Source organism: Panthera uncia, unplaced genomic scaffold (genome assembly GCF_023721935.1).
Source record: "Panthera uncia isolate 11264 unplaced genomic scaffold, Puncia_PCG_1.0 HiC_scaffold_1360, whole genome shotgun sequence".
Lineage (NCBI taxonomy): Eukaryota > Metazoa > Chordata > Mammalia > Carnivora > Felidae > Panthera > Panthera uncia.
Genome location: NW_026057987.1, coordinates 52,806 through 80,334, shown reverse-complemented (window position 1 = coordinate 80,334; position 27,529 = coordinate 52,806). Strand labels below are relative to the sequence as shown.

Genomic DNA, 27,529 nt, shown 5'->3' with positions numbered 1-27,529 from the left:
GTGTGTATGCAGTGTATGCCCCTCCCCCTTCAAAGTCACAGCAGAGCCAGGATTCAGTCCTGGGGTTTGTACCCTAAACCTCAGGTGGGTTTCCTCTTACATTGTTGACAGATCCTATACCCCTGCAGTTAATTTAGGCTTTTGCCCTGATTTCAGAACTTCATGTTGATTGCTCTTAAAAGTCATGTGATGATTTTGGACTAGGGCACCGCTGAAGGCGGTAGTGAGAAGGAGTTAGCTTAGCTTCCTGTTGTATTTTGGAGGAGGAAACAACAGCATTTGTAGATGGAGTATATGGCATGGGGTGGGGGTAGAGAGAGAAAGCCTTTGGCCTGCACGCTGGTAGAATGGTTAGGTTTATCAAGATTAGGAAGACTGGTGAAAAGCAAGTTTGGGGGGAAATCAAGAGTTTAATTTTGGACATGTTAAATCTGAGATGCCTTTCTCATATACAGATAGAAGTCATGCAGGCAGCCGGATGTCTGAATCTAGAGTAAGGGGAGATGTATAGGCTGGAGATGGAAATTTTGGAGTAGACATGTAAAGCCATGAGATGAGAGGTGGCCAATGAAGTGAATGTGGGGGACTGAGTGTGGGGACCCACCAGCATTTAGAGGGTAGAGAGATAAAGGGACAGAACAGGACCAGTCACTGCAGTAGGAGAAGAACTGGAGAGAGCGATGTCCCAAGGCTCTTCAGAAAGGAGGGAACCATCAACTACTGGCCTGAGTGCACCAGCCAGATTAATGTCAGATGTCAGCAGGTGGCCCAGTGGGTTGAGGACTGAGAAGTGCCAACTGGATTCAGTGACATGAAAGTCATTGGTGACTTGACTAGATCAATTTTGATAGAGTGGTCAGGAATGAAAGTCTGATCATAGTGGATTTAAGAGAGAGTGGAGGAGAGGATGAGCAGGCAATGAGAACAGACAAGTCAAGGGGTGTGGCTGTAAAGAGGAACAGAGAAATGGACAGCAGCCGGAAGGAGATGTGAGGTCAAGGGGCAGGGTTTTTACTTGTAATTTTTTTGACTTTAATTTTTTTTTTAAGGTGAGAGAAATTATAGTATGTTTACATTGTGGTGGAAATGAACCACTAGAGAAAGAAATGGATGATGCAGGAGACAACAATAGCAGCCAGTGCCCTTATATAGGTGGAAGAGGACAGGATCCAGTGTCCAGTTGGAGGGGATGGGCTTGGACAGGAGCAGGGCCAGGTCATGCCCGTAGTAAGAAGACAGTGGGAGTGTGTGTTTCAGAGAAAAAGAGAGGGGGTCCCTCATACATTTTTTAATTGAGATGTAACTCCATGGAAAACTCCCTCCTTTAAATAGTATAGATATACAGTTGTGCAGTCACAACTGCTGACTGATTCACAAATCAGCAATCACTTGGATCACCACTGATTGTTCAACATTTCCACCACCTCCCCCTAGAAAGCTCACTCCATTAAGCAGTCATTCCCCATTCTCCCCCACCACCTCCCCCAGTCCCTGAAACCACTGACGGACTTTCTGTCTTTACAGATCAGCCTATGCTGGACATTTCATATAAATGGCACCATACTCTAAGTAGCCTTTCACTTAGAAAGTGACTAGGCTCTTTCACTCAACGTGCTGTTTTTAAGGTGCATCCTGTTGGAGCTTGTATCAGAATTTCGTTCCTTTTTATGTGCGAATAGTATTCTAGTGTATGGATATGCATCACATTTTCTTTATCCACTGATCCATTGCTGGCCATTCGGGTTGTCTCCACTCTGGGGCTTCAATGGATAGTGCTGCTTCAGACATTCGTGTGCGAGTTTTTGTGTAGATATGTTTTCACTTCTCTCGGGTGTGTCCCTGGCATGGACTGGCTGGGTCCTATGGTAACTCCATGTTTCACTTTTCAAGGAAATGCTAAACCATTTTCTGCAGTGGCTGCGTTTGCCTCCCCCGCAGTGTGCGAGGCTTCCTCGGTCTGTGAGGTGGGTTGATTTGGAAGCTTGTGGAATTTAGCTGTTGATCTCTGTTTCACACCTGTTTCACTCAGCTGGGGGTGGAGATTGGAGGAGAGGAGGCCGTGGGAAGCTGTGGCCCAGGAGTAGGAGAAGACTGGATGGGGACATGTTTAGATTTGTTGGGTGCTTTAAGGGCCCTGGAAGTCGGTGCTAGGACTTTAAAGGGAGCAAGGAGCACGGCTCTGAGTTCTCTCCTCCCAGCTATGCGTGGCCACCCAGGGGCAGGTGTGAGGTAGGTGGAAGGTTGGGGGTAAGCAGGTGGGATGGGTGTCTTCCATCTCGGCAGACCTCGGTGCTCTGTCCTCGCCCCCTCCGTGTAGACCTGTGCCTCTTCACAGGCCCTGCGGACACTGCTGGCTGCCCGGTCAAAGACAGGCTGGTGCCAGCAGCAGAGCAAGGCTTGGCTCCAGATAGTCTGGTGTTCAAAGCGTGCCTGTCCTGCTCGCCAGCAGTGGGAACCTGGGCAGGTCACCGCCTTGCCCTGCTTCATTTCTTCACCTATAAAATGTTGCCCCCCCCCCCCACTGGTTGTGAGTGGTTGTGAGGAAGAAATGGGGTTGTAGGCCAACGTTTTGCCTCCCTGTTCCTCTCCATTACCAGCACCCCCCTGCCCTGCTACCATCTGTCCCTGGGATGTTCCTGGTTACACAGCTGAGACCCACCCCCCTGCTGCCCTCTTCTTTCCCTGAGAGAGGTATTTGTTTGGGGTAGAGGTGTTCCCGGCTCTTCTAAGAATTCCACAAAACCGTAGACCATCTCCCTGAGAGAATGTGCACCCACACATGCAATATGTTCTCCAGGTCAGGGAATTTAGGGACCCCGTGAAAATGTATTCCAGGGCTTCTTCCCGTTCCCCCAGCTGCCATAGTGTGGCCTCGCGAGCAGTTGTCCCCTAAGGCTGGTGGCCAGCACTTCTGTCCTGTCATCCTGAAGTCAGTGAGTTGAGGTTGGGGCCACTGCCAAAGGGAAGCTTCTGCATCGCCAGGGAGCCAGCCGTATGTGCTGCAGGATCTTGCCCCCTCCCCCTTAGAGAGTCCCAAGTGGCCTGGCTTTCCACACCCTGCCAGCACTTTAGAGAAGAAAGCAGCCCTTTTTCTGGGAACAGTGCATGGTGGATGGGTCCAGCCCTTCTGCCCGACACTCAGCCCACTCCATACATACCCTTACCCAGAAAGGGGAACACAAGTAACATAGTAAAGAGCCCTCATCCCTACTGATGCTCAACTAGGTGGCATGTATTTATTGGAGTCTTCTCCTGGGAAGGGCACAGGCTTCCCCACCTGACTCCTGTGTGAAATGGGTGTGATCACTCCTGCCTCCCACTACGGGTCTGTGGATTAGAGAAAGGTAGAAAACAGCAGGCATGGTCCTTGGAGGCGTATTATCTCTAGAAATCATCATCTCTGTTGTTTTATATTCCAGAACCCTTACTTCACCATGAAGGGTGCGTTACACAAGTTAAAAAGTCACTTCTTAGTGATTTCCCTTAAAGCTGGCCCGGGCTGATCGAACACAGTAACTGCATTTACTATGGCATGCATGTGATCTGTCTAGTCATTCTGTAAGTATTTTTTTGGACCTGCATTGGGTGCTGAAGCTTTTGAGACACCCAGGGAAATGAAAGCCAGGCTCCCCTCCCACTCACCCTCTGGAGTTCCCCCCCCCCCCCGCCCCCGCCATGGTGGGGAGCTGAGCCAGGCCTGGAGGCCCTGACTAGCAGAGACCCACGGAACCCATAACCCAACAGGAAGGGTTCAAAGACACAGGTCAGAGGCTTGGGCTCTCAGGAGAGGAGGCAGACTGCAGCCACGTGGCGGGATGGCTGGGGTAGCTGGCGGAGAGGGTATTCTGGTTCATTTGTGCAAAGCCTTGTGCAAAGGCTTGTAATTGAGACACAACCTGGCGGGTTCTGGGTGGCCAGACCCGCACCCTCTGGTTGAAGATAAAAGACTGGATGAGTAGGGACAGCTGGGTCTTGGGGAAGTTGGAGTGGCCTCCTTCCCAGTATGCAGCCTTGAGCAGATCCCTTTAACATTGTGGGCCTCAGTGTCTGCATTTGTACTAGGCCATGAAGAGGACCCAGAGGGCGTGTGTGCATAAAACCCCAGCAAAGTGCCTTCTGCCAGTAGGAACATGGTGGGAAGGACTCTTGTCAGCCAAAGAGCTCAGACTGTACCCTGGGCTGCCGCCAAGGTCAGAGCCCTGAGCCCATGGCAGGGTGTGCCTCCCACTGAAAGCCCTGGAGGAGGAAGAAGAGGAAGAAGAGAAGAAGGAAGAGGAAGAGTGGGAGGGAGATGGGGAGGGAGAAGGAGGAAGGCTCAGCTGGGACCCAGGCTGGTGCCCTCACATGCTGACTGCCCACCTGCGGGGGTGGGGGGCCCCATACCATGCCCACATGTGGGACTTGGATTCTGAAATTCACAAGATCTAAGAGCAGCCCTGGGGTTTCCACTTAAACCCTCCTCAGCCACACTGCTGGCCCCATTATCCTCTGGATGGGAAGACTGGGGCAAAGCAGACAGAGGTACACAGTGCTGACCCTCTCTGTCTCCAGAATCTTTATCTCTTCTCCCTCCTTCTGCCCTGGGTGCCTGTGTCTCTGTCTCTGTCTCTGTCTCTCTCTCACACACACGCACGCACACACACGCACACACATGCACACACACACACACACACACACACACACACACATTGGCAAAACACCTCTTTTCCCACAGTGACTAATACTTTCTCTCTCTGGAATCCTCCTACCTTCATGACATCAGGCATGGGAAATGCAGGCTGAATCATAATTTCTGAAATGCATAGCTGCCCATTATCTTCAGCCTCTTTTGGAGGCAGAGCTACTGACAAGGGGCCTGTGCCTCATCCAGGTGTATGTGTGTGGAGGGGAGGGATGAAGCCCAAACCAGACCAGGCCCAGCTCAGCCCCCATCTGCTCCTTCCTGGTTGCGTCTGCCCTTCTGGGGCCCTAAGGTTTAGAATTTCCAAGGCGCCCTCCACTCTCCTCTTTCCCCTTGGCCCCCATTCTCTATGTTCTGTGTCTTCAGTGTCTGCCCATTCATTTTTTTCTCTCCACTTCAAACACACCTGCCTTCGCTGACACCCTGGTTGCCTCTGCCCTGGTCCCTCCTTCACCTCTTCACAGCTTCCCTCTCCAGTCCCTTTGGCTGCCAGACTTACCCTCTCACTACATCTCTCCCCTCTCTGAACCTTCCGTAGCTCCCCAGCACCCACTGAGTTCAAACATTTTAGTGTAGGATCCAAGGGCCACAGCCTCTGGTCTCCCTGACCTCTCTCCCATCACAGACCTTTTATGCCTGCACACCAGCCTCCCCACGACTCTTTTCTTCCTAGCCTTCAGGCCGTTGCCCATGCTGATTCTCTGTCTGGAAGGCCTTCCCCAGGCCCTATCTTTTTTATGTCAAATGCTGTTCTTTTAAGGGCAGGATAAGTATCCCTTCTTGGCTAAAACCTTCCATTATCCCTCCAAGCTGAAGGGACCTCCCCCTGCCCCTTCCCTAGATCTCCAATAGTATGTATCACTTTCTGTCCTGTATTATTTTTCTTCAAGTGTCAGCCCAGCTAGCCTGTGTACCTTGATAGTGAGATGCAGCTTTCTTTTTAACCACCTGAAGTACCAAGCAGAGCGGATGGCACTGTGTAGGTGCTCAAGAAGTAATTGGCAAATGGATGACTGACTGAATGCACCTCTTAGAGTCCCATGTGCAGGCTGCTCCTGTTCCCCAAAGGTGGGGCAGGCCTGGACGTTACCACACAACCATGTGCCATCCCTGTCCGGTTTGTGATTAGGACTATGCTAGGCTGTTTCCATGAGCTGGAAAGTTCTTTATTTTCTGGGCTCTGGAACAGTTTGTCCCTAATAAAAAGAGCTTTGTGCCATTCATGGGGGAGATTTGTCTCTTTAATTTCATGGATAATTATTGGCCTATTCAGATTTTATATATTTTCTTGAGCCAGTTTTGTTCATTTATATTTTCCTTAAATTGTCCATTTCATCAAGAATTGAAAATTTATTGCTATAAAACTGCATATAGTTTTCTTTCATAATCAAATATATATCTAGATCCATAGTCATAGGCCTTTCCTCAATCCAAAGGCTTATTAGTCTTTTTTCTTTTCTTTTTTCTTTTTTTTGTCTGATAAAGGCTTTTTTTCTTTAATTGGTCTTTTCAAAGAATCAGATTTTGATTTTTAGGTATCTACTACTTTTACTTCCTCTCATTTTCTTAATTTCTACTTTCATTGATGATTTCTTCTTTCTTTGGTTTTATTTTTCTTTTCCTAGCCCCTTCATTTAAATGCTTAGTTAATTTTCAGTCTCTTGTTTTTGGAAGTGCATTTAAAGCTGTAATTTTCCTCTGAGTACCACTTTGGCCTCAAACCAGGGGTTTTATTGTTGTTTATTGTCATTCAATTCTAAATCGTTTGTAACTTCTACTTTGCTTTTCTCTTTAACTAGAGCATTTTTGAGCAGTATCACTCTTTAAACTTTGAAGCGGATAGTTTCTTTTACATATGTGTTGCTGTTAATTTCTGATAATTTTGCATATAGACAAAAAGATAGCTGCATATGACATCTGCTTTCAGAAATGTGTTGAAATTTTTATTGATGGCTTAATATATGGCCAATTTTTGTGACAATTTCCTGTGTTTGAAAATGCTTATTTACTGTTTGAGTGTAAAGTTTGTTCTCTCAGATGATGTTTTTAAATTTGGCATTATTGAGATCATTACTTTTGAGAGGCCAGGTGATCTGTCTCTAAGACAGGCCTGTTCAGTTCTTTTTTTTCCAAATTTTTATTTAAATTCTAGTTAGTTAACATATCGTGTCATATTGGCTTCAAGAGTAGAATTTAGTGATTCGTCACTTACATACAACACCCAGTGCTCATCCCAACAAGTGCCTACTTAGTGCCCATCACCCATCTAGCCCATCCCCCACCCCACTCCCCTCCAGCAACTCAAGTTGTTCTCTGTATTTAAGAGTCTCTTATGGTTTGCCTCCCTCTGTTTTTCTTATTTTTCCTTCCCTTCCCCTATGTTCATCTGTTGAGTTTCTCAAATTCCACATATGAGTGAAATCATATGGTATTTGTCTTTCTCTGATTTATTTCACTTGGCGTAATACACTCTAGCTCCATCCACGTTGTTAGAAATGGCAAGATTTCATTCTTTTTAGGCTGAGTAATATTCCATCGTATATATATATATATACATATATATATATATATATATATATATATATATATATGTATATATATATATATATATATATATATATATATACACACACACCACATCTTCTTTATCCATTCATCAATCGAAGGACATTTGGGCCCTTTCCGTAATTTGGCTATTATTGATAATGCTGCTATAAACATCAGGGTGCATGTACCCCTTTGAATCTGTATTTTTGTATCTTTTGGGTAAATACTTAGTGGTGCAATTGCTAGGTCTTAGGGTAGTTCTTTTTTTTTTTTTAAGTTTGTTTATTTATTTTGAGAGAGAGAGTGAGAGGGAGGGAGAATGCATGGGAGAGATGGAGAGAGAGAAGAGAGAGAGAATCCCAAGCAGGCTCTGCACTGTTAGCATGAAGCCCAGTGTGGGGCTCGATCTCAAAAACCATAAGATCATGACCTGGGCTGAAATCAAGAGTAGGACGCTTAACCCAATGAGACACACAGACGCCCCTTTAGTTCTATTTTTAACTTTTTGAGGAAGCTCCATACTGTTTTCCAGAGTGGCTGCACCGGTTCATTCCCACCAACAGTGCAACAGGGTTCCCCTTTCTCTGCATCCTCGCCAACACCTGTTGTTTCTTGTGTTGTTAATTTTAGCCATTCTGACAGGTGTGAGGTGGTATTTCATGGTGGTTTTGATTTGTATTTCCCTGATGATGAGTGATGTGGAGCATCTTTTCATGTGCCCATTGAGGCCTGTTCAGTTCTCTCACAATGATCATGAGATTTGCCAATACCTACTGTATTTAAAAATCAGGTTTTTGTACATATGTATCTTAGGCAACATTCTTATGTGCTTATGATTCATGACTTTGGCACTCCTTGATGCTTGTACTTTTTCCCATTATAAATACCCTGATTTGTCCTGTCCAGTGCGTTGGCCTTGAATCCTGTTTTGTGGATGCATGGGGCTGGCATATCCTTTTTTATCCCTTCATTTTTCATCCTTCCTGTGTCATTTTGGTTTATATGTGTCTTTTGCAGTAGCAGACAAGTGGATTTTGTATTGGGTGTCTGCCTTAATAGGTGGGTTTAATCCATTTGCATTTACTATTGTTAGGCATAGTTAGAATTACGTCTGCCATCTTCTTTCATGTCTCCTTTTTTAGCTTTCATATTTTTGTGTAGTTTATTCTTGCCTTTTGTTGGATTGGTCCCATTTACTTTGTTCTGTTGGGTTTTTTTTCTTCTGATAGTTAGGAACTTTTGAGTTTTATGTCTAGTGGTTATTCTATGTACAGACATGTGTTGGTGTGTGTGTGTGATTATATTTTTCTGTTAACATCTGGATGTAATTATTATCTTTAGTCTATTCCCAAATGAGGCAAGAAATTTAGTAGTAGCTTACTTGTCCCCAGCCCCGCCCCTCACAGATGGATCATTGTAGATTTTAGTTCTAAACTGTCATTAATTTACTTCAAATCCTAAAATGATGTTTATTTAAACTTAACTCTTATGTTTTGCTGTATTCCTTGCTTATCATTATTTATAGTCTTTCATGGACCTATTTTTCACTTGCTGAAGTATTTCCTCCAAGAATTCTGTTAGAAAGCATGGATATAATATTACTTCTACGCCAATCAGTGTGTGAAACGACCATTTTTCCTTTCCAGAGGGTCCATTTCAATTTTCAGCTCCCTATTAAATTGGGGTTTCAAAATTCTGAACATATTTTTTCACTTATCCTAGATCTCTAGTTTTTTTGTTTTTTTTTTAATTTTTTTTTTAATGTTTATTCATTTTGAGGGAGAGAGAGACAAAGTGGGAGCAGGGGAGGAGCAGAGAGAGGGAGACAAAGAATCTGAAGAAGGCTCCAGGCTCCATGTTGTCAGCACAGAGCCCGATGCGGGGCTGGAACCCACAAACCACGAGATCATGACCTGAGCCAAAGTTGGACGCTTAACCAACTGAGCCACCCAGGCACCCCTAGATCTCTAGTTTTTGTTTTGGATAATACACACCTTCAAAATCTGTGAATACATTAATTACATACCAACTGAATGTTGGGCCTTCCCATCCCTTCAGCCAAACCTGTGACATTTTCATCTGTTTTGCTGTTGGGATTTATTTAGTGTCCTCGATCCCTACCCAAAATTACACCAACTCCCATCAATTACCTTCAGCTGGCTATATTGATCTTCACAGTATGTACTCATCCCCACCAGATGTTATATTACCCATTCAGTTGTTTGCCAATCTCCCCACTAGATTATGAGTCCCAGGAGAGCAAAGATTTTGCCTCATTGATGTTGCATCTACAGTGCCTACAACACTGCCTGGCACATCGTAGGCTTTCCAATATTTCTTCAGTGAATGAATGAACAAAATTGAGTAGACTTCACATTCATTTACTCATTCAGCTACTATTTGAGTTCTGTTTGTGCCAGGTTCCAAATAGACCAAGCCCCTGCCTCTGGGAGGTGACAGTCCAGGTGGGGCCTATGAAATGGGCAGCAAGAACAGTATGCCATGAAGGAGCTATACAAGAGTGGGGAGAGTCCCGGAGGCTCAGGCACGAGAATGCAGTGAGTCAGAGTCAGCTGGCCAAAGCAAGGGGAGCAAGAGAGGAGGGATGGTTGGGGGATGGCACCCCAGGTGAGGAAGACAAGCTCGAAACAGACACTCCTTCAGAGCTTCTTTGTGGCAGGCGTTGCTCCAAGGGTCTAAATATTTTAACTTAAACAACCCTTAGCATCCCCATTTGAGGAAACGAAGGCTCAGAGAAGTGAGCTTGCCCTGAATCACACTCTAGGAATGAAGAATCAGACTCAGCCCAGAATCTGGCTCCAAAATCTATAACTACCTACTCCACTGCCTCCAGGGAGAGGGCAGGTGGGTCTGAGAGTAGAATGAGCTAGGAAATGGGAGAGGCCGGATGGTGAGCAGAGACTTGCGGGATGCTGAGGGGCTTCAGGAGGCCTAAGGGGGGTCAGGCCTGTGCATCTCAGAGGAGAACCCCCAGCTGTGGCTGTCACCCCTCTGAAACAGCCTGGGGGTGCACATTTAGCAAGGAAGCTGGAGGGGAATCGGCTTGAGAAGTCCATAGGGTGGAGGGAAGGAGAGGGGATGGATGGGTTGGGGAGAGACCCTCTGCCGAGATGGTGCCCTGCTCCGTCTCCCCAGCCATTCTTGTTTCCTTCCCCAGCTTCCCTTCCCATCACCCCTGTGACAGCCCCATCCTAGGGGCAAGTGATCCTGGCTCTCAGAGGCCTCTCCTTCCCCATGGCCTGCCTGCTGTCTGTCCACACCGGAACTGAGGACCCTTCCTGACCTGGGATGGCCTCTTCAGGCTTCCCCAGTGCATGTCCTGGGCTCTCCTCCCAAGGAGCTACAAGGTGGAAGCGTTGTGTCTATCTTACAAAAGAGGAAAGGGGGTTCAGAGAGTCAGGTAACTTCCCCAGGAATCAGTTTGTAAGGGCTGCAGCAGGATCCAAGCCCAGGTGTGGGGACCCCAGAGGGGTTGTGTAGCAGAGTTGATCATGGACTTTGTGAGGTTTTTCTGTAGACAGACTGTTAAGGCCCAGGGAGCACAGTAGGTTGGAATCAGCAGGTCCACAAATGAGTCTCTTAGAGCCTCATACTTTGAAGTGTCTGAGGCCCTGCTGGGTCCCTTACACCTCAGCCCAGGGAACTCATGCAGCCTCTCGTGGGGACAGCTTGTCTGGAGCCACCCTGGGGATGGCAGTGGCAGCATGGGGGTCTGCAGGCCAGGAGGGCTCCACAGTGGGGGGTGACAGCCTCTGAGTGGCCTCATCCCACTCCAGTTCTGGACACAGCCGGGCAGGAGGAATTCAGCGCCATGCGGGAGCAGTACATGCGCACAGGGGACGGCTTCCTCATCGTCTACTCGGTGACAGACAAGGCCAGCTTCGAGCACGTGGACCGCTTCCACCAGCTCATCCTGCGCGTCAAGGACAGGTAAGGGCAGCTGGGCCAGGACCTCCCAGCCTCTGGATCAGAGCAGGCTCTGTCTGTCTCAGTCTCTCTCACTGAGGCACAGAGGGGCAGAGGTGAATTCAGACATTGGTCCCTTGGGCTCCTACCCCAGTTCTTTCCATGGGGCCAAACTGCTTTCAAGCCTTAAGTCAGCCCCTTCCCATCTCTCCTAAACTGTCCCCACTGATGCCCCCAATTTAACCAAATTTTATCATGTTCAAAGAAAAAGTGAATTTTCTCTCCAGTATGCGTTGTAATTGGCTAAATCACATTTGACTGTGGGATTTACAAGCACCTAATTAAAGGCTGGTTTTTTCCTTAGCATTATATGGAGTAATTAAATAATTTGTAGTTTCTTTTCAGCCTAACTGGTGTTTTCAGTTAATTGGCTCTTAAAGAGGCAACGCAAAGAGAGTAAAAGGACAAATGAATAGGAAATGAGCAAGCTTTGAACAAATCTCAGTAAATTCAGAAAAGCCTAGTTCACACCAACTCCAAAGGCAAAGTATTAGTAACTTTTCCAGGGAAAGGGATACACACTCACACACACTCACATATACACATAAAGCTCTGAGACGTAAATGTGGGTTAAGCTCCTGACTGTAGGAATTTCAAAAGAGAAAACATAAATGACTCTGATATGAGAAAATATTCAGCCTTTTGGCTAACCCAAGAAATGCAAGAAAAATAATAAAGTAGTATTTTTTACCTGTGAAATTCTAAATTTTTAAAAATGAAAATGCCCAATGATGTTGAAAATGCTGTAAGACTGACATTTCTTTCACCTTCAGGCGGCAATATGGCCACATACGTCAATGAGGATCTTTATTATTTTTTTAAATGTTTATTTATTTTTGAGAGAGAGAGAGAGAGACAGAGAGTGGAGGGGTGGGGGCAGAGAGAGAAGGAGACACAGAATCTGAAGGAGGCTCCAGGCTCTGAGCAGTCAGCACAGAGCCCGACAACGGGGTTCGAACTCACAGACTGCGAGATCATGACCTGAGCCAAAGTCAGACGCTCAACCGATTGAGCCATCCAGGCGCCCCAAGTCAATGAAAATCTTTAAGGCAGACATGCCTTGTGATCCCACTCTTCCTCTCTTGGGAGCCATCTTGATTTTGCAGCTGCCATTTATTGAATGCCAGCTGTGTACCAGACGCTGGCCCTGATGCTCTTCCCGAGCCACTGCTGATGGCCACAGCTGCCCTGCATGGCTGGTGCATCAGCGTGGCCAGGAGATGGAAGGGAGCAGGTCTGGGTAGCCAGCCCTCCCTCGCACAGCAGTCTGTCAGGGCCCTCACTGATGGTGTTGAGCCAGCAGCTTCCCAGGAAAACCGTTTTCCTCTCCCTGCAGCAAGCCTCCAAACCAGCAGTCCTGAGCTCCCCCTTCCCCTGCCTAGAGACGTGGAGAGAAGGACTCTTGAGTCGGCCCCAGGGCAACCAGGGAGGCAATATGGGTTGCACTGTGCCTGAGGTGCAGCTGTGTTCCCATCACCAGGTGTGGGAGCTGTGAAACTTCATGAGCTGCTGTTCCTTTATTTCCCAGAGAGTCATTTCCGATGATCCTCGTGGCCAACAAAGTCGATCTGATGCATTTGAGGAAAATCACCAGGGAACAAGGAAAAGAAATGGCGACCAAACACAATGTAGGTTGTGTGTGTGTGTGTGTGTGTGTGTGTGTGTGTGTGTGTGTGTGTATGCGTGTGTGTGTGTGTGTTGGATGGTCAGGGATGTATACAAGTCCATGCCCATCACCCCTGTGGTACCTTGGGGCTCCTGGGTAGTGGGTAGAGGGCATATGTGATAAGGGATATGTTGTGAAACAAAATAGCAGACCAGAGAGAAAGCACTCTCTTCAGTCATAAGGGGCTCTGATGTGGGGACCAAGGGCCTTCACAGCAGCCTGTGAGCTGTGGCGTTCAGGCCACCTCCTGGCCTTCAACACAGCAGATTCATCGTTGGGCTGTGCAGGGGTTGGCTTCTGTCCTGTACTCTGAGCCAGCCGCCTGATTATGCTCAGAATCATCAGACGAGCTGCAGTTCACCGAGCCCCATTCTATGACAGGTATTATGCCGGGAGAGCATTTAGGCCTCATAGCCACATGTTGAGGTAGGTATCGTTATGCCCATCTTGCGGCTGGTCACGCTGAGGTTTGCCGAGGCCACTCCGTGAATATCAGCAGACATCTTTGTTTTCTTTTTCTCAGTTCATTGTGATGCCCCTTTGCCCTCTGGATGTGCTGGAGAGGGGTCACTGGGCTTCTTCCCACCCCTCCCCCCCACAGGCACAGCGCAGGCCCCTGGCCTCCTTGGTCAGTTACATAGAAGTCCACTCTGCCTGCTGGGAGGTCTGCTGCAAGGTTGCCCCATCCCCCTGCCTGGTGGGCCCAGCTGTGTGAGTAGAGGAAGGGGGCTCACTGCAAGTTACTTCTGCTTGTCTGTGCCTTCTGTGTTCATTCACATGTTCACTTAACTGTACTAGGCCCTGGGAAACAAAACCCCTTGCTTTATGGTTCTTATGTCTAGTGACAGGAGAAGATAATAAACAAAGCAAATTACAGTGTGTTGGAAGGTGACATGTACTATGGAAAAAAGTAAATCAGGGAAGGGGGTCAGGAATGTGAGGTGGAGGAGGATGCTTTTCCAAATAGGGTAATCAGAGAAAGCCTTGCTAGGGAGGGTGCATTTCAGCAAGGACTTACAGGAGGTGGGGGAGTAAGCCCCACAGACCTCTGGGGAAAGAACGTTCCAGCTGAGGGAATAATCGATGCAAAGACCCTGAGGTGGGAGTTTGAGGATCGGCAAGGCCAGCTGGAGCAGGAGTGGGAGGGGTGGGTAGCGGGAGGTCAGGTCAGAGAAGGGGTTTAAGGCTTTATGGGCTTTTACTCAGAGGGAGACGGGAAACCACTGGAGGGCTTTGAGTGATGAGTGATGAGTGATGAGGTCTGGCTTATGGCTGGACAGCTTCTCTCTGGTGGCCGTGTTGAGTAGGGTTGGTAGGGGCCAATCATGGGAGCAGGGAAATGAGTTAGAGGCTGCCACAATAATCCAGGTGCAGGTTAACATGGCCCAGGGTGGGACTCGTGAAAGTGGCAAGGAGGTGGTTGGATTCTGGACATGTCTCTAAGAGAGCCAACAGGGTTTGTGCACAGATTGGATATGGGGTGAGAGAGAAAGAAGGGAATGGCAGGTGACCCTGTGGTTTGGGCATGAGCAACTTTCAAAAGACAGGAGTGAGAGTAGCTGGGCAGAGGAGACAGTAGGATTAAGTGTGTGCAAGACAGGAGCTTGCTTGCATATCTGTGTCATTTACAGAGCTGAGCAGATGATCAGTTGGAAATGCCAAGACAGCAGTCAGATATAGCATCTGGGGTAAATATTGGCAATTGACAGCATGTAGATGGCATTTGAAGCCATGAACACCAAGGGAGTGGGTGTAGGTAGGGCAAGGGCCCCAAACTGAGGGACCGAGGCCGGGACACTTGAACTAGTGATGTGGGGAAGTGAGGAGGAAGCCATAAAAGGGCCTGAGTGGTCAGTGACACATGAGGGCCAAAGCAGAGCATCATGAGAGCCAAGTGAAGAAGGTGCCTCAAGGAGGAGGGAGTGATCGACCAGGACAGGGCTGCCCTGAAGTCTCCAGAGGAGAGCTGGTTCAGCAGCAGGACATTCTGAACAGAGACAGGCCTGAGGAGCCGGCTCCGTTTCACAGCCTTGGGCTCCATACACTGGCCTGAGGAGGCTTTCTTAGGGCTTTCACCTTGTGTGTGTCCCTCCCAAGCAGCTGGGTGGGTGGGTGCAGAGGGGAGGGTGCTGTGCAGGCAGGAGGAGCTCCATTCTGCAGATAAGCAACGCACCTCCAGAACCGGGTCTCCCCTGTCTCAGCCATCTTTCTCCTGCAGCCAAGTGACTTATTTGACCAAATGACTCTGCGAGCTACTCTGGATAACATCCTATTTTAGAGCTCATAAGGCAAGTTCCTCTTTAGCTGGCAAGGCTGGTGCCCCACCCTGTGCAGGAAGACGGCATTTCTTAGCCCTGTGGCTGAGTCAGAGCATACTACCGTTTATTGCAGGGTTTCCCTTAGTTTGAGTCTCCTTGCTCCTGAAATCCTAGAATTCTAAGAACCCAGAAAATGCACATCAGCCTTTTTTTACTGGTAGAGGCAAGACGCCCAGAAAGAAGGAGGGGGGTACCTGAGGACCTAGGGGATGCTACAAGTGATGTACTTCTGAGTGGTGCAGGGGAACAGCAGGCAGCAGTGATCTGGGGCCCCTGGATCCATGGACTTGCTGAGCTGGCAGGGTCACAGGATGTGAAGGGGTCCCAGTTAGGTCCCGGGCCCCACTACTGGCACCTTCCCGCTTCCCCTCTCAGTGTGCACATAGAAGTGCCTTGTCCTGGCCTCACAGGGTGCCACGGGTCTCTGGCTTCTAGGCACTAGCAGGGGTGCCTGCCATGCTTGGAAGAGGCTCTGCCAATGACCTCAGCACCCCTACCTGTCTGTGGGAGGCCAGGCAGCAAGTGGAACATGCATCTGTTTCAAACCTTGATTCTCTGCTGGCCTCTGTGTGGCTTTGGGCAACTGTGTCAGACTCTGAGCTCAGTCTCCCACTGCACAATGGAGATACTTGCTCACCGCAGACGGTTAAGGGGGGGTTCAGTGAGGTCAGGGATGTTGAGACCTGGGGGGCAAAACAGCCCACAGTCGTCTCAATCAAACAACCTACAGTGGAGGACAGTTTTCTTTCAGTGTTTTCAGAGGTTCAGAGATTTGTTGGATGACTACTTCTAAAGTCTGAGCAAGCCGTGCTTCCTGTGCCCTGACCTTGGGGTCTGGGTCAACTACGAGACCTCTGTCTGAAGCCACAGCAATGTGTGAAGATAGTTTAGGGTATGTTCTGGGCAGTCGTTTATAACACACTCTTCCAAAGTAATAGCTTATTCTGTCACCCCCTTACCCAGGCACTTGAACTGTTGATCATTTTTATTTTCTTCACTGGGCTTTTCTTTTTTGAAAGTGTTACAGTGAAATGCCTTAGTTTTGTAACCAGGAAAAAGTGATGAAATTTACCACAGTTCTTCAGTCTGGTCACAAGCTGCTTACCGCTCTGGCCTGGGAAAGCCTGTATATTTTGTACAAACCCCACACCCTCTCCACTGATGGAGGAGTGGGCATGAATGCTTCCTGCCTTTGTGGGGTCCCTGCTACAGGAGAAGAGGTGTGCTCAGGACTGTGTCCTGACCTCATGGAACCTTCGTTCCCCTCCATGTACTGGCCCGAGGCTCAGTGTAGACATGGCCCTCAACACCTGTCCTGTGGGGCCACCTCAGCCACATCTCTCCATGTGCTGACTGCCTTTCAGGCGGATGATGATCCCTCAGTATTAAACGTGCAGGCACAAGCCTTCTGTAAACATGGCTGAACTCCCAGACTCGTAGATGCAGACTGTGCTGTGCTGAGCTCCCAGACTCATAGATGCTGGGGGCGGGGAGGCACAGACCGGCTAGGGGTCACCAGGGTGCAGAGTCCTGCCCATGGCCCAGCTTCGCCTCAGCCTTTCCCGCCACAGTCCCCTCTAGAGAGGGCCCAGGAAGAAGCAGAGGTCCCTTCACGGTGGAGAAATGGGCCTCAGAAAGAAAAAAAGAATGGCCTCAGATCCTATTTTAGTTTGATAAATGAAACAGTCTTTAGTCTTCAAGTATATAAAAAGATCACTTCTTTTCTATTTTTGGGGGGCTATTAAAGATCTCTATGACTAGAGAACAAGAGGGAAATGGAAAAGCTGTTGGTAAAATTTTCCAGCCATAAGGAACAAGAAGCTACCAAAGGACTTGAGGTTGTTGGAGCTGGGGTTCTGTGGTGGGGGGACGGTGTCTAAAGTCAGGCAGTTCCTCAGGACCTCTGAGATTTTGCGGTTTTAGGGAACAGGGCTTGGTGGACCCCCGAGCCACTTTTACCAAGTCGAGCTTTGCCTTCCAGATTCCGTACATAGAAACCAGTGCCAAGGACCCACCTCTCAACGTCGACAAAGCCTTCCATGACCTGGTGAGGGTAATTAGGTGAGCATGGCACGCCTCCCTAGAAGTGGGGCCTCTGTGGCAGGATGGGCACCCGCAGGGCTGGAGGAACGCAGCGCTTGTTCCAAGGCCCAGGATGCACGGTTCTGGGCCTGCTTTGGATTTCTTGTACCTCCATTCATTTCTTTTCCCTGCCCTTCCCACCTGCCTTCCCACACCTGCCCTCACTCCTACTACCTGTGGGGGAATCCAGAACCCTTCCTGCCGGTGGTGCTCACTCAGCCTCCTCTCTGGCCTCCCCTAGGCTCTGCAGCTCAGGCTCCCTGAGGGCAACTCCCTCCCCCTGTCTGAGGTTCTCCCCACACCACTGCACCTGTCAGCACCACAGACAGGTCTGTCTCTTCTTTCCCACCCTGACGCCAGAGCACCCTGGGACATGTCACCTGAACAACCACCATTCTAATTCCTAGGCTCAAATTTCTAAAGCGAGGCACATGAGCCTCCTTTCCAGACTGTACACACTGCCAGTCTGCAAATATTATTGGAAATCCTGGTCCGTGGTCTCGCTTGCATTCCTTTGCATGGTCAGGGTCCAAGCCCTAACCACTTTGTGCTTAGAGGATTGAACCAGCCTCCTGGCTGCTCCCCTGTCGCCCATCTGCCCACTTCTGAAATCTGCAACATGCAGAACAGCCTATCCAGTGGCCCTCAAATATCTAGCACGTAGTGTGAGGCCATGTGCTGGTGAGCTCGAGCTACGAAATCACACGTGGGGCTCTGACAGAGTACTCCCCACCTGCTACCTCTCAGCACCCCCAGGATACACATCCACATGCATGCACTCACACACGCACGCCTTTTGTCCTCATTCCCCAGCATGGACTGTGATAGTACAGCCCTTACTTTCTTCACGCTTGAAAAAATTTTCCCATGGGCCTCCAGTTAGGATATGCTGCCACACCATGGGCGGGTGATGTCTTGGTTAGGGACCTGTCGTTCCAAGGGCAGGTTGCAGACATAGGAATGGCTACCAGAAAACATGTAAAGAGCTTTTGTCCTCAGCTGACCCGTCATTTTTTTTTAAAATATGAAACACAAAAATAGAGGCCAATACTGTATAACATATAATGTAGTTTATGATTTAAATAATTGTAGCCACAGCATGATGTCAGGAATTCTCAGCAGTAGGAGGACAGGCTTTGCACTGCCCTCTCTGCCTTCCACTCTCTTTGTCCCAGAGACACTCTCCAGGACAAGCCCTCCAGCAGCATCCAGAACAGGCCCGCCTGGTGCGCAGGAGGGTGGGGCAGGGAGAAGCTAAGCCCATTCTGACTTTGTTTTTCTGCCTTTCACTATCTCAAAAGGCAACAGATTCCGGAAAAGAGCCAAAAGAAGAAGAAGAAAACCAAATGGCGGGGAGACCGGGCCACCGGCACCCACAAACTGCAGTGCGTGATATTGTGACGGGCCTGAGACCCTGGCCACAGTGACCGTGAACTGGCCGGCCCTCGGGACCCTCCACTGCCTAACCGCACTGAAAACCATTTCTAACCATGACCCTTGGCCCGAGGACCTGGCACGGGAAGGGAGAAAGGGAGGGTGGGCAGGAAGGAGATATGCTCCGGCTTTGCCAAAAGGGCACAGGCTTTCCCATGTCTCGTAAGAGACCGGGAAGCAACGCTAAACAGAAGCAGCACCCAAGCCCCTCACGTTGATTCAACCCGGTTCCTCCCCGTCTCTCTCAGTGGCTACGTTGTTTCTTTGAAGTACACAATACTGATTTGACATTGAAGGGTGTACCTCAGACAAAGTACCAAATAAGCCATGATCAATTCCCCACCGGCTCCAGCCTCCAACCCAAAGTGTCTGAGCTTGGGTGTCTTTTTTAGATTTTTAAATTATTTTAGTGATTATTATTTTATTAAAGGGGTCTGTGCCCACTGACTGGTGGAGCTTTAAGTCTTCAGCAGGCCTCTCTGAGACCATGTCTGGAATATTGTTGTTGTTGTTGTTTTTAACTGAGTTTTCCCAGCAGTGCCAAAACTCAGCTCAACATGGAAGTGGAGGGACCGAGAGCCTGGAAGTTAATGAGGACTGTGGCTGGAGGCCTCAGGATGAACACCCCACTCGTGGCCTCCAAGCTGGAGAGAAGAGAGATGCATTCACCCAGAAGGTTCTGCAGAGTTTGAGGGTGTAGGTATTAGGAAATGGAATTTTATTTTGCTGAGCGGAGAGGCTGGCACAGGCGTGTCAGTTTTAAGAAGGTTTTTTCTTATCCTTTTTAAATGTATAAATTAAGCTGATTGGCTTTGCAGAGGGGTTCGTTTACTTTTCAGATAGTGCAGATTCCATTCTGTGCTCTGAGGGCTCTCCCGAATCTGTCTCTTCCCGCTTTCTCACGGCCTGTGCTGCCTGGTGCCTCTTGGATACAGACACACTGACATGGGCATGTATGTTTCAACACGTCACAGTAAGCTAATGTGGGCGCCATCCAGAAAACTCGAGTTTGTGCTGAATCTTAACCAAAAACGATCCAATACTGTTATTACTAAAACAGCAGCAAGACCTGAAGCCATTTTCCCTTTGAGTCCACTGACTGACTACTACTTCTTAAAGCCCAGTAAATGAGCAAACCCCTCGAAGCATTTGCAAACTTAAGATTCGCTTGCCTTCCTGGCACACACTTTTCTTAACCTCTCGGATCTTAACTATAACGTATAATTAAAGGAGAAAGGAGGATTGGGGTGATGCCATGGCTCCCATATACCTATGTCTGCAACGGGACCCTCCCCCAGCATCCTGACAATGCCACTTCCCTCTCGGGTGCTTCTGAGTGATTCAAAGGCTGGGTTTTCCCAGCCAGGGTGCTTGTAGAGACAGCAAGAACAGCAGCGCACCGCGGAGAGGAGGTCGAAAGACCAGGGAGCACAGCTAACGACCTTCTTTCCCCTGTGATACAAGTCAGATCACTAGGCAAACTAGAACAGCCCCAGCAGGTGGCCTGGCCACTCTGTGGAGAAAGAAACCCTGGGAAAGTGAGCACCCAACTGGACATGAGACACCTGGATTCTTTGGTTTTGAAAGTGTGCTGAGTTCCTAACTCAGCAAGATCACCAGCCCCAGGGCCCCAGCTGAGGAATGATTCTGTGTAGAATGAAATAATTGGGACTTTTGTTAATTAGAAAATCAAACTCCTTTATTTGTCGAAAGGGGCCTTTTTGGTCTGACCCTAAACGGAAAGATAACAAAGAGCGTTCCAGATTGAGCACTTCAGAGTGTCCCAAGATCCTGTAGTGTTAATGGACATTTTAAACACTAACAGAACAAGGCTCTTTCCAGCCCTTATGCTCCTCTGAGCCGAGTCCGCAGCAGCCCCGTGTGCGGACGAGACGAGGCGGCAGCAAGATGGGGGGAAGAAGTAAGGACGGAGATGCTCCGTGGCGAAGGGGTGGCGGGCAGCGGCCGCTGCTGGAAAACTAGCGGGCACGGACCACCTCTAGCACACCCCTGCCCCCTGCCCTCTGCGGATCCTGTGACTCCACAGCTGCACTGAGTGGGGGGTCCCATTGGAAGCTGATCGGCTGACATAGAATGAATTCCTTAGCCACGAAGGTCACCAGACAAAGGGGTTCCATCTGCTTCTGATCCCAGCAGTGCTCCTGCCCACCTGGCCCCATCTTCCAGAACATCCTTCCTGCAGTCAGCCCACAACTCAGCTCCGTTCTTCAAGGGGGAAACTGGTTAAGGAAAGGCCGCCTGCTGCTGAGTCTGGGGTCAGCCTTCATTGTCCATGACCTCGTGTGGCCCACAGATAAATAACACTTTTAAAAGACAGGTCTGTGTTTTAGAGAACTGTGGGCCCTTATGGCAGTGAGGGCTTCCAGATAGGCCAGAATGGAGTGTACCCTGGGGCATCCCCAGCACAGTACCTCTCCATGGCCACATGGCAGAGTCTGTCGGAACATCAGGTGGCCATGCTACTCCGTGACTGAGGAGCCCAATGGGGCTCATCTTTGGTGACATTTTGGTGTTTCCACTGGTTTTCCAGAACACCTGAATAGTGCTACCTTCACATCTGGAATACACCCTTCCTGAACCTCCCCACCCCATGCCTTTGCCCCTGTGTGCTCTCAGATTTCCTCCTAAAATTTTGACAACCCCAATTAGAGGGCTACTTTTCTCTCCAGCAGGTAATCTTAGCCATCTTCCCGACCCCTATAGCCTGGGGCTCTGGCTACTGGCTTCTCCTGTATTTTGCCACACGGGGGTCACTTGGATGGCTTTTCTTAGGACTTGGACCCCACCTCGTGTTGCTTGCTGTGGAGAGTGCCTGGGAGCCGAGGGTGGCCTGTCTCACTTTGCCAAGAGATGTGACCCACGAACACATGGCAGCTCTGACCCAAAGGCCCCTCAGACATGTGACAGTCAACCTGGAGCCACAGACAGAGTCCTTCCATTAGCAGCCCATTGGGTTAGAAATTCCATGTTGGGTTTACTTAGAACAAAAGATACTTGAATTGTTGAGCGCCCGTGAGCGCACAGCTTCTGCTACCCAGTATTACCGGATGGCCATTGTTGTGACAGGAGAGTGATGCCTGAGGGTCTCGACGATGCTTGAGCCTTTTATGTAACTTTTTATCAAGTCTTTGTGTAGCTCAACCCATTAATAAAGAAAAGAAGAGCAGTTGTCTTATTTCCTCTTATTCAGATATTCCTGAAGTTTTGCTGAGGACATTATAAGTTGCCCGTGTCTGGCCCAGAGCACATTCTTACAGAGCAAACCTAAACTAAGGAGGAGATCACTGGTGGCCGTGAGGAAGTGTCTCCTTCCTACCTGGAGCCAGAGGATGAGGGCAAGTGAGCGGGGTGATTAGAGACCTAGCCTCTTGATGTCTGGCAGCCTTGGATTCGAGTTCCGCCACTGACCTTTTGTGCCTTTGAGCAAGTTCAATTGCAGTGGAACTTCAGTCTCCAGCTGCCCTGCCTGAGAACGGGATGATAGTGTGTACCTCCTGAGTAGACCCAGGACTGAAGCGAAGCTGTGGGACGGAGCTCTGAAATGGCACTCTTTGTAAAGGACACTGATTGGGGTGTCTGACATGGCTTTTTGTGAAAACTGACCCCTGCCCCCATCCACAAGATCACAGTCTTTTGTGCAATGTGATTTCATTTCCCGGTTGATTGAACCTGTTGGTACTGAGCCTCTCTGGGTCCTTTATCAGGGGCTAGAGGCCAAGAGACCAAATCCCTCTTTTGGAATCCCTGTGGGGGACAATGGCTGCAGCATGTAAACCCAGGGGCTCCTCACACCCTCTGGGCTGGGAGCAGACTAGAGTAGGAGCGGTGGTTTGACAGCCAACCGGGCCCAGCTGCCTGCCCATCCATTCATTCTGCACGTATTTACTGGGCATTGGGCTGGGTCCTAGGTACGTGGTGGTGAGTAGGGCAGAGGGTCTTCTGGTAACCAGATCTCCTTTACTCCTGTATTGGTTTTCTGTGCCTGTTGTAACAAATTACCACAAACTTAGTGGTTTCAAAGAGAAATTTATTCTCTCACAGTTCTAGAAGCCAGAAGTCCACACTCAGTATCTGTGGGCTGAAGTCCATGTGTGGGCAGGGCTGCATTCCCTGCCCTGCTCTGGGGGCTCTGGGGGAGAGCTTCTGAATCCTGCTTCTGGAGCTGCTGGCATCTCATGGCTTGTACCCATTTAATTCCAGTCTTCAAGGCCAGCATCTTTGAATCTCTCCTCTATCCTCACATAGCCTTCTCCCTGTGTCAAGTCTCCCTCCCTCTGAGCTGATGCTCACTTTTTCACCGAGAAAGTTGAAGCCAGCTGAGCAGAATTTCCACAGCCCCCTTCCACCATCTCCACCCACCCCCAAGCATCTGCACCCACACACTCTGCCTTCTTGGCTGCAGTAGGTGAACCATCTGTGCTCCTGACTGAAGCCAGTCTCTTCTCTAGAACACATCCAGGACCTTCCTCTGGCTCTTCACCTCCCTCTCTTCTGCATCATCAGTTCTTCTCTCAGATCTTCCCCATCTTGAAAAAAAAAGAACAAAACTTTCCTTTGATACACAGCCTCTGTCAGATACCGCTGGCTTCTCTGCTGTCTTTTGCAGGAAGCCATCTTAAAAGGGTAATTTACACTCAGTCCATGAAATGCTCTCATTCTTTTCTCTTTTTTTTTTTTAATTTTTTTTAAACGTTTATTTATTTTCGAGACAGAGAGAGACAGAGCATGAATGGGGGAGGGTCAGAGAGAGGGAGACACAGAATCTGAAACAGGCTCCAGGCTCTGAGCTGTCAGCACAGAGCCCGACGCGGGGCTCGAACTCACAGACCGTGAGATCATGACCTGAGCTGAAGTCGGCCGCTTAACCGACTGAGCCACCCAGGTGCCCCTCTTTTCTCTTTAAACTGCTCTAAACAGACTTCCACCCATCATTCTGCCACCACCACCCTTCTTCTCAAGGTCAGCCATGGCTTCCATCTTGTGAAATTCAGTGACTGGTTCTCAATCTGCTCACATTTGATCTCATAGCATTGGCACAGTTGATCCCTGCCTCTTCCTTATTGAACTTCCTTCCGTTGGCTTCTAAGATGTTGCCATCTCTTCATTTTTCTCTTTCCTCATGGTCACTCCCTGATCTCTTTTGCTAGTTCTTCCTCTTCCATTGGAGTACCCCAGAGCTTGGTCCTTGATCCTAACATCTCTCTTGGTGATTTCGTCCAGTCTTGACACTTAAATGCCTTCTATGTACCAGTGACTCCCAAAGGTCTATCTCTTCCCAGACCCTACTCACACCCAACTGCTTACTTGACATCTCTGCTTAGATGTCTCAAGTAGACTGTGTCAAAGTATCTCCAATATTGAGTTCCTGGTCTCCCATTCCTGCTTCACCCAGCTCTGTTGATGGCATCTCCATACTTCCAGTTACTCAGGCCCAAAACCTTGGAATCATCCCTAATTCTTCCTCTCTTTTCCTCACACCTCATAGCCAATCCATCAGCAAATCCTGCTGACCCTGCCCTTAAAATGTACTGCCCATTTCTCATCACCTCCACTGCTAATATTCTGGCCTGAGCCACCAAGATTCCTGCCTGTTTCACTCATGTCCTCCTACGCTTCTTTCTCAGCACCACATCCAGAGGAATCTTGGTAAAGGGAGGAAGTCAAAGTATGTCTCCACTCTGTTCAACCCTCCCCACCCCAAATGCTCCCCTACCTCATTTTCACTGTATGTCACAGTGAGCTATGCCACTGAACACCTAGAAGTGAGCTGATGTTCATTACCCACAAGAGAAGGGAAGTCAAATTGTTTCATTCATTCAGGCAACAAATATTCATTGGGCTCTGAGCCAAACATCAGGGCAACAGAGGATGTTAAAACCCAGTCACTAGAAATAACAAGTATTGATGAGGATGTGGAGAAAAAGGAACACTTGTGCACTGTTCGTGGGAATGTAAATGCAGCCACTCTGGAAAACAGTATGGAGGTTCCTCAAAAAATTAGAAATATGATCCAGTAATTCTGTTATTGGGTGTTTATCCAAAGAAAACGAAAACACCAATTCAAGAAGATGTAGGCACCCCTATTTTATTGCAGCATTATTTGCAATAGCCAAGATATGGAAGCAACCCAAGTGTCCATCGATAGATGAATGGAAAAAGAAAATGTGAGGTATATACATACACACACGCATGTATATATGATATATATATGCACACATATCACACATGTATACACATATATACAGACACACACAATGGAATATTATGCACCCACAAGAAAGGATAAGATTGTGCCGTTTGAGACAACATGAATGGACCTAGAGAGTATTATGCTAAGTGAGCTAAGAAAAAGCCAAATACCATATTATTTCAGTCAGTGGGATGTAAAAAAAACAACAGCAAATGAATAAACAAACAGCAGAATCAGACCTGTGATGCAGAAAACAAACTTTTATTGGCAGAGGGATTGGGCAAAACAAGTGCAAGGGAGAGGAGAGGGAGATGCAGGCTTCCAGTTACGGAATGAATGAGTCATGGGAACAAAGACAGCATAAGGAGTATAGTCAATGATACTGTCATAGTGTTTAGGGTTACAGATGGTAGCTACACTTGTGAGCACAGCATAATGTCAAAACTTGTCAATCACTAAGTTGTACACCTGAAATAATATAACATTGTGTGTCAGCTGTACTTTGTGTTTAAAAATATTTTGTTTGAGGTCATCAAAACATCCCAGCCCAGCCACTGTCTACACTTATGAGTATTGTAGTACTCAACGTGGTGAGCATTGAGTAAGGTATAGAATTGTGGAACCACTGTGTCGGACACCTGAAACTAATATAACACTGTTCATCAACTATACTTTGCTTTAAAAAAAAGTCTCCACGTCACAGGGGTTCATGCCCTAATGGGGGTGGTGAACTATTATGATCTGTGCATTCAGAGGATTCCCTCAACCTGGGGGAGCCAGGAGGGGCTCTCATAGACTTTGTACCCAGTCAATGAGGAGGTTGTGCACTGACTAGATGAGAATTTCAGGTACAGACTGGGTCCACTTGTTCCATTGCTTGTGAGGATTAAAGGTTTCACTGCCCAGGTTCTCAGGACTATCTAAAATAAACTCCACCTCTGTCTCCACACACTTGTGAAAAGGCAGTGGAGAAAAGTTCCCAGGTGTCACAGATGTCAGCATCGGCATCACCTAGGAGCGGGGGTCCTGGCCCGACCTACCCAGTCAGAATCCACATTTAGCAAGACCCCTAGGTGATTGATGTGTGCATCACAGTAAAGTTTGAGTAGCACTGCCTTAGAACATCACCCCAGCATTGGAATGATATCCAGCCCTGGACTCACTGTGCCTCGGGACCCTGTTCAACCACATGCAACCAGCAGAAGCCTCATTGGCATTCAACTTGGCAGTTAAGAGTTTGCTCCTCTGCCTGTAGCTGCTGCAAGATTCTGCCTGGCAAGGCAGTATGCTCAGAAGTGTCCTCCCATCAGCATGTGGTGCCCTTAATTAAGAGGAGTTTTTACACTAAGGCCAGTGGGACCCCAGTTTGCTTCTCACACTCTAGTATTTTTGTTCAAATGTTGGTAGCTATGTTCAATGCAAAGAACAAGAGAACTCACAATCCGAGCTAAGAAAGCTGAAAGGCTCTGGGTTCTTCAGCCACTCTGAAGACGGGGTATTCTATGCAGGCTGGAGATATGCTTGTTCCCCAGGACTTTCGCTTTGCAAAACTCCAACATTGTGCCAAATAGGTCATTACCATGCTAATGTGAAAGTGTAAACATAAAAAAGAAAGTTGAGTTCACACTGAGCCTAGCACTGATGGATGCTTTCAGTAGAATGTACATTCTGGCGATGATGTGGTAAACCATTAACTCTGACTCAAACTCAGCTTCCTAGTCAGTCCTGGGACCCGTGCCCAGTCCGATGAACAGAAGTAAAATAATTTTATAAGTGGTTCTCAAAGTTTGGTCCTCAGACCAGCAGCTTCAGCATCACCTAAGAACTTATTAGAAATGCAGATTATCTTGGGGAGCCTGGGTGGCTTAGTCAGTTGAGTGTCCAACTCTTTTTTTTAATTTAATTTTTATTTTTTTTAATTTACATCCAAATTAGTTAGCATATAGTGCAAAAATGACTTCAGGAGCAGATTCCTTAGTGTCCCTTATGCATTGAGCCCATCCCTCCTTCCACAACCCCTCCGGTAACCCTCAGTTTGTTCTCCATGTTTATGAGTCTCTTATGCTTTGTCCCCCTCCCTGTTTTTATATTGCTTTTGTTTCCCTTCTGTTATGTTCATCTGTTTTGTCTCTTAAAGTCCTCATATGAGTGAAGTCATATGATTTTTGTCTTTCTCTGACTAATTTCACTTAGCATAATACCCTCCAGTTCCATCCATGTAGTTGCAAATGGCAAGATTTCATTCTTTTTGTTTGCCAAGTAATACTCCATTGTATATATACACCACATCTTCTTTATCCATTCATGCATCGATGGACATTTGGGCTCATTCCATACTTTGGCTATTGTCAATAGTGCTGCTATAAACATGGGGGTGCATGTGTCCCTTCGAAACAGCACATCTGTATCCCTTGGATAAATGCCTAGTAGTGCAATTGCTGGGTCGTGGGGTAGTTCTATTTTTAGTTTTTTGAGGGACCTCCATACTGTTTTACAGAGTGGCTGCACCAGCTTGCATTCCCAAGAGTGTCCAACTCTTGATTTTGACTCAGGTCATGACCCCGGGGTCATAGGATCGAGCTCTGCATGGGGCTCCACACTGA

General features: G+C 48.2%; 1 protein-coding gene across 3 annotated transcripts in view; it reads left to right on the top strand.

Annotated features, from left to right (window-relative positions):
* LOC125916959 (ras-related protein M-Ras) overlaps nt 1-19,640 on the top strand; it is a 28,697-nt gene extending 9,057 nt beyond the window's left edge. The window contains exons 2-6 of one of the 3 annotated variants that reach the window (XM_049623208.1): nt 3,420-3,558; nt 11,026-11,179; nt 12,744-12,843; nt 17,181-17,260; nt 18,583-19,640. In XM_049623208.1, coding sequence (XP_049479165.1) covers nt 11,061-11,179; nt 12,744-12,843; nt 17,181-17,260; nt 18,583-18,682 — 399 coding nt within the window. In that variant the 5' untranslated portion in view covers nt 3,420-3,558; nt 11,026-11,060 and the 3' untranslated portion in view covers nt 18,683-19,640. Of the gene's footprint in view, nt 1-3,419; nt 3,559-11,025; nt 11,180-12,743; nt 12,844-13,482; nt 14,196-17,180; nt 17,261-18,582 lie in introns of those variants that run through there. The other 2 variants (XM_049623206.1, XM_049623207.1) reach the window with 2 other exon arrangements.
* Nucleotides 19,641-27,529: the final 7,889 nt, after the last annotated feature.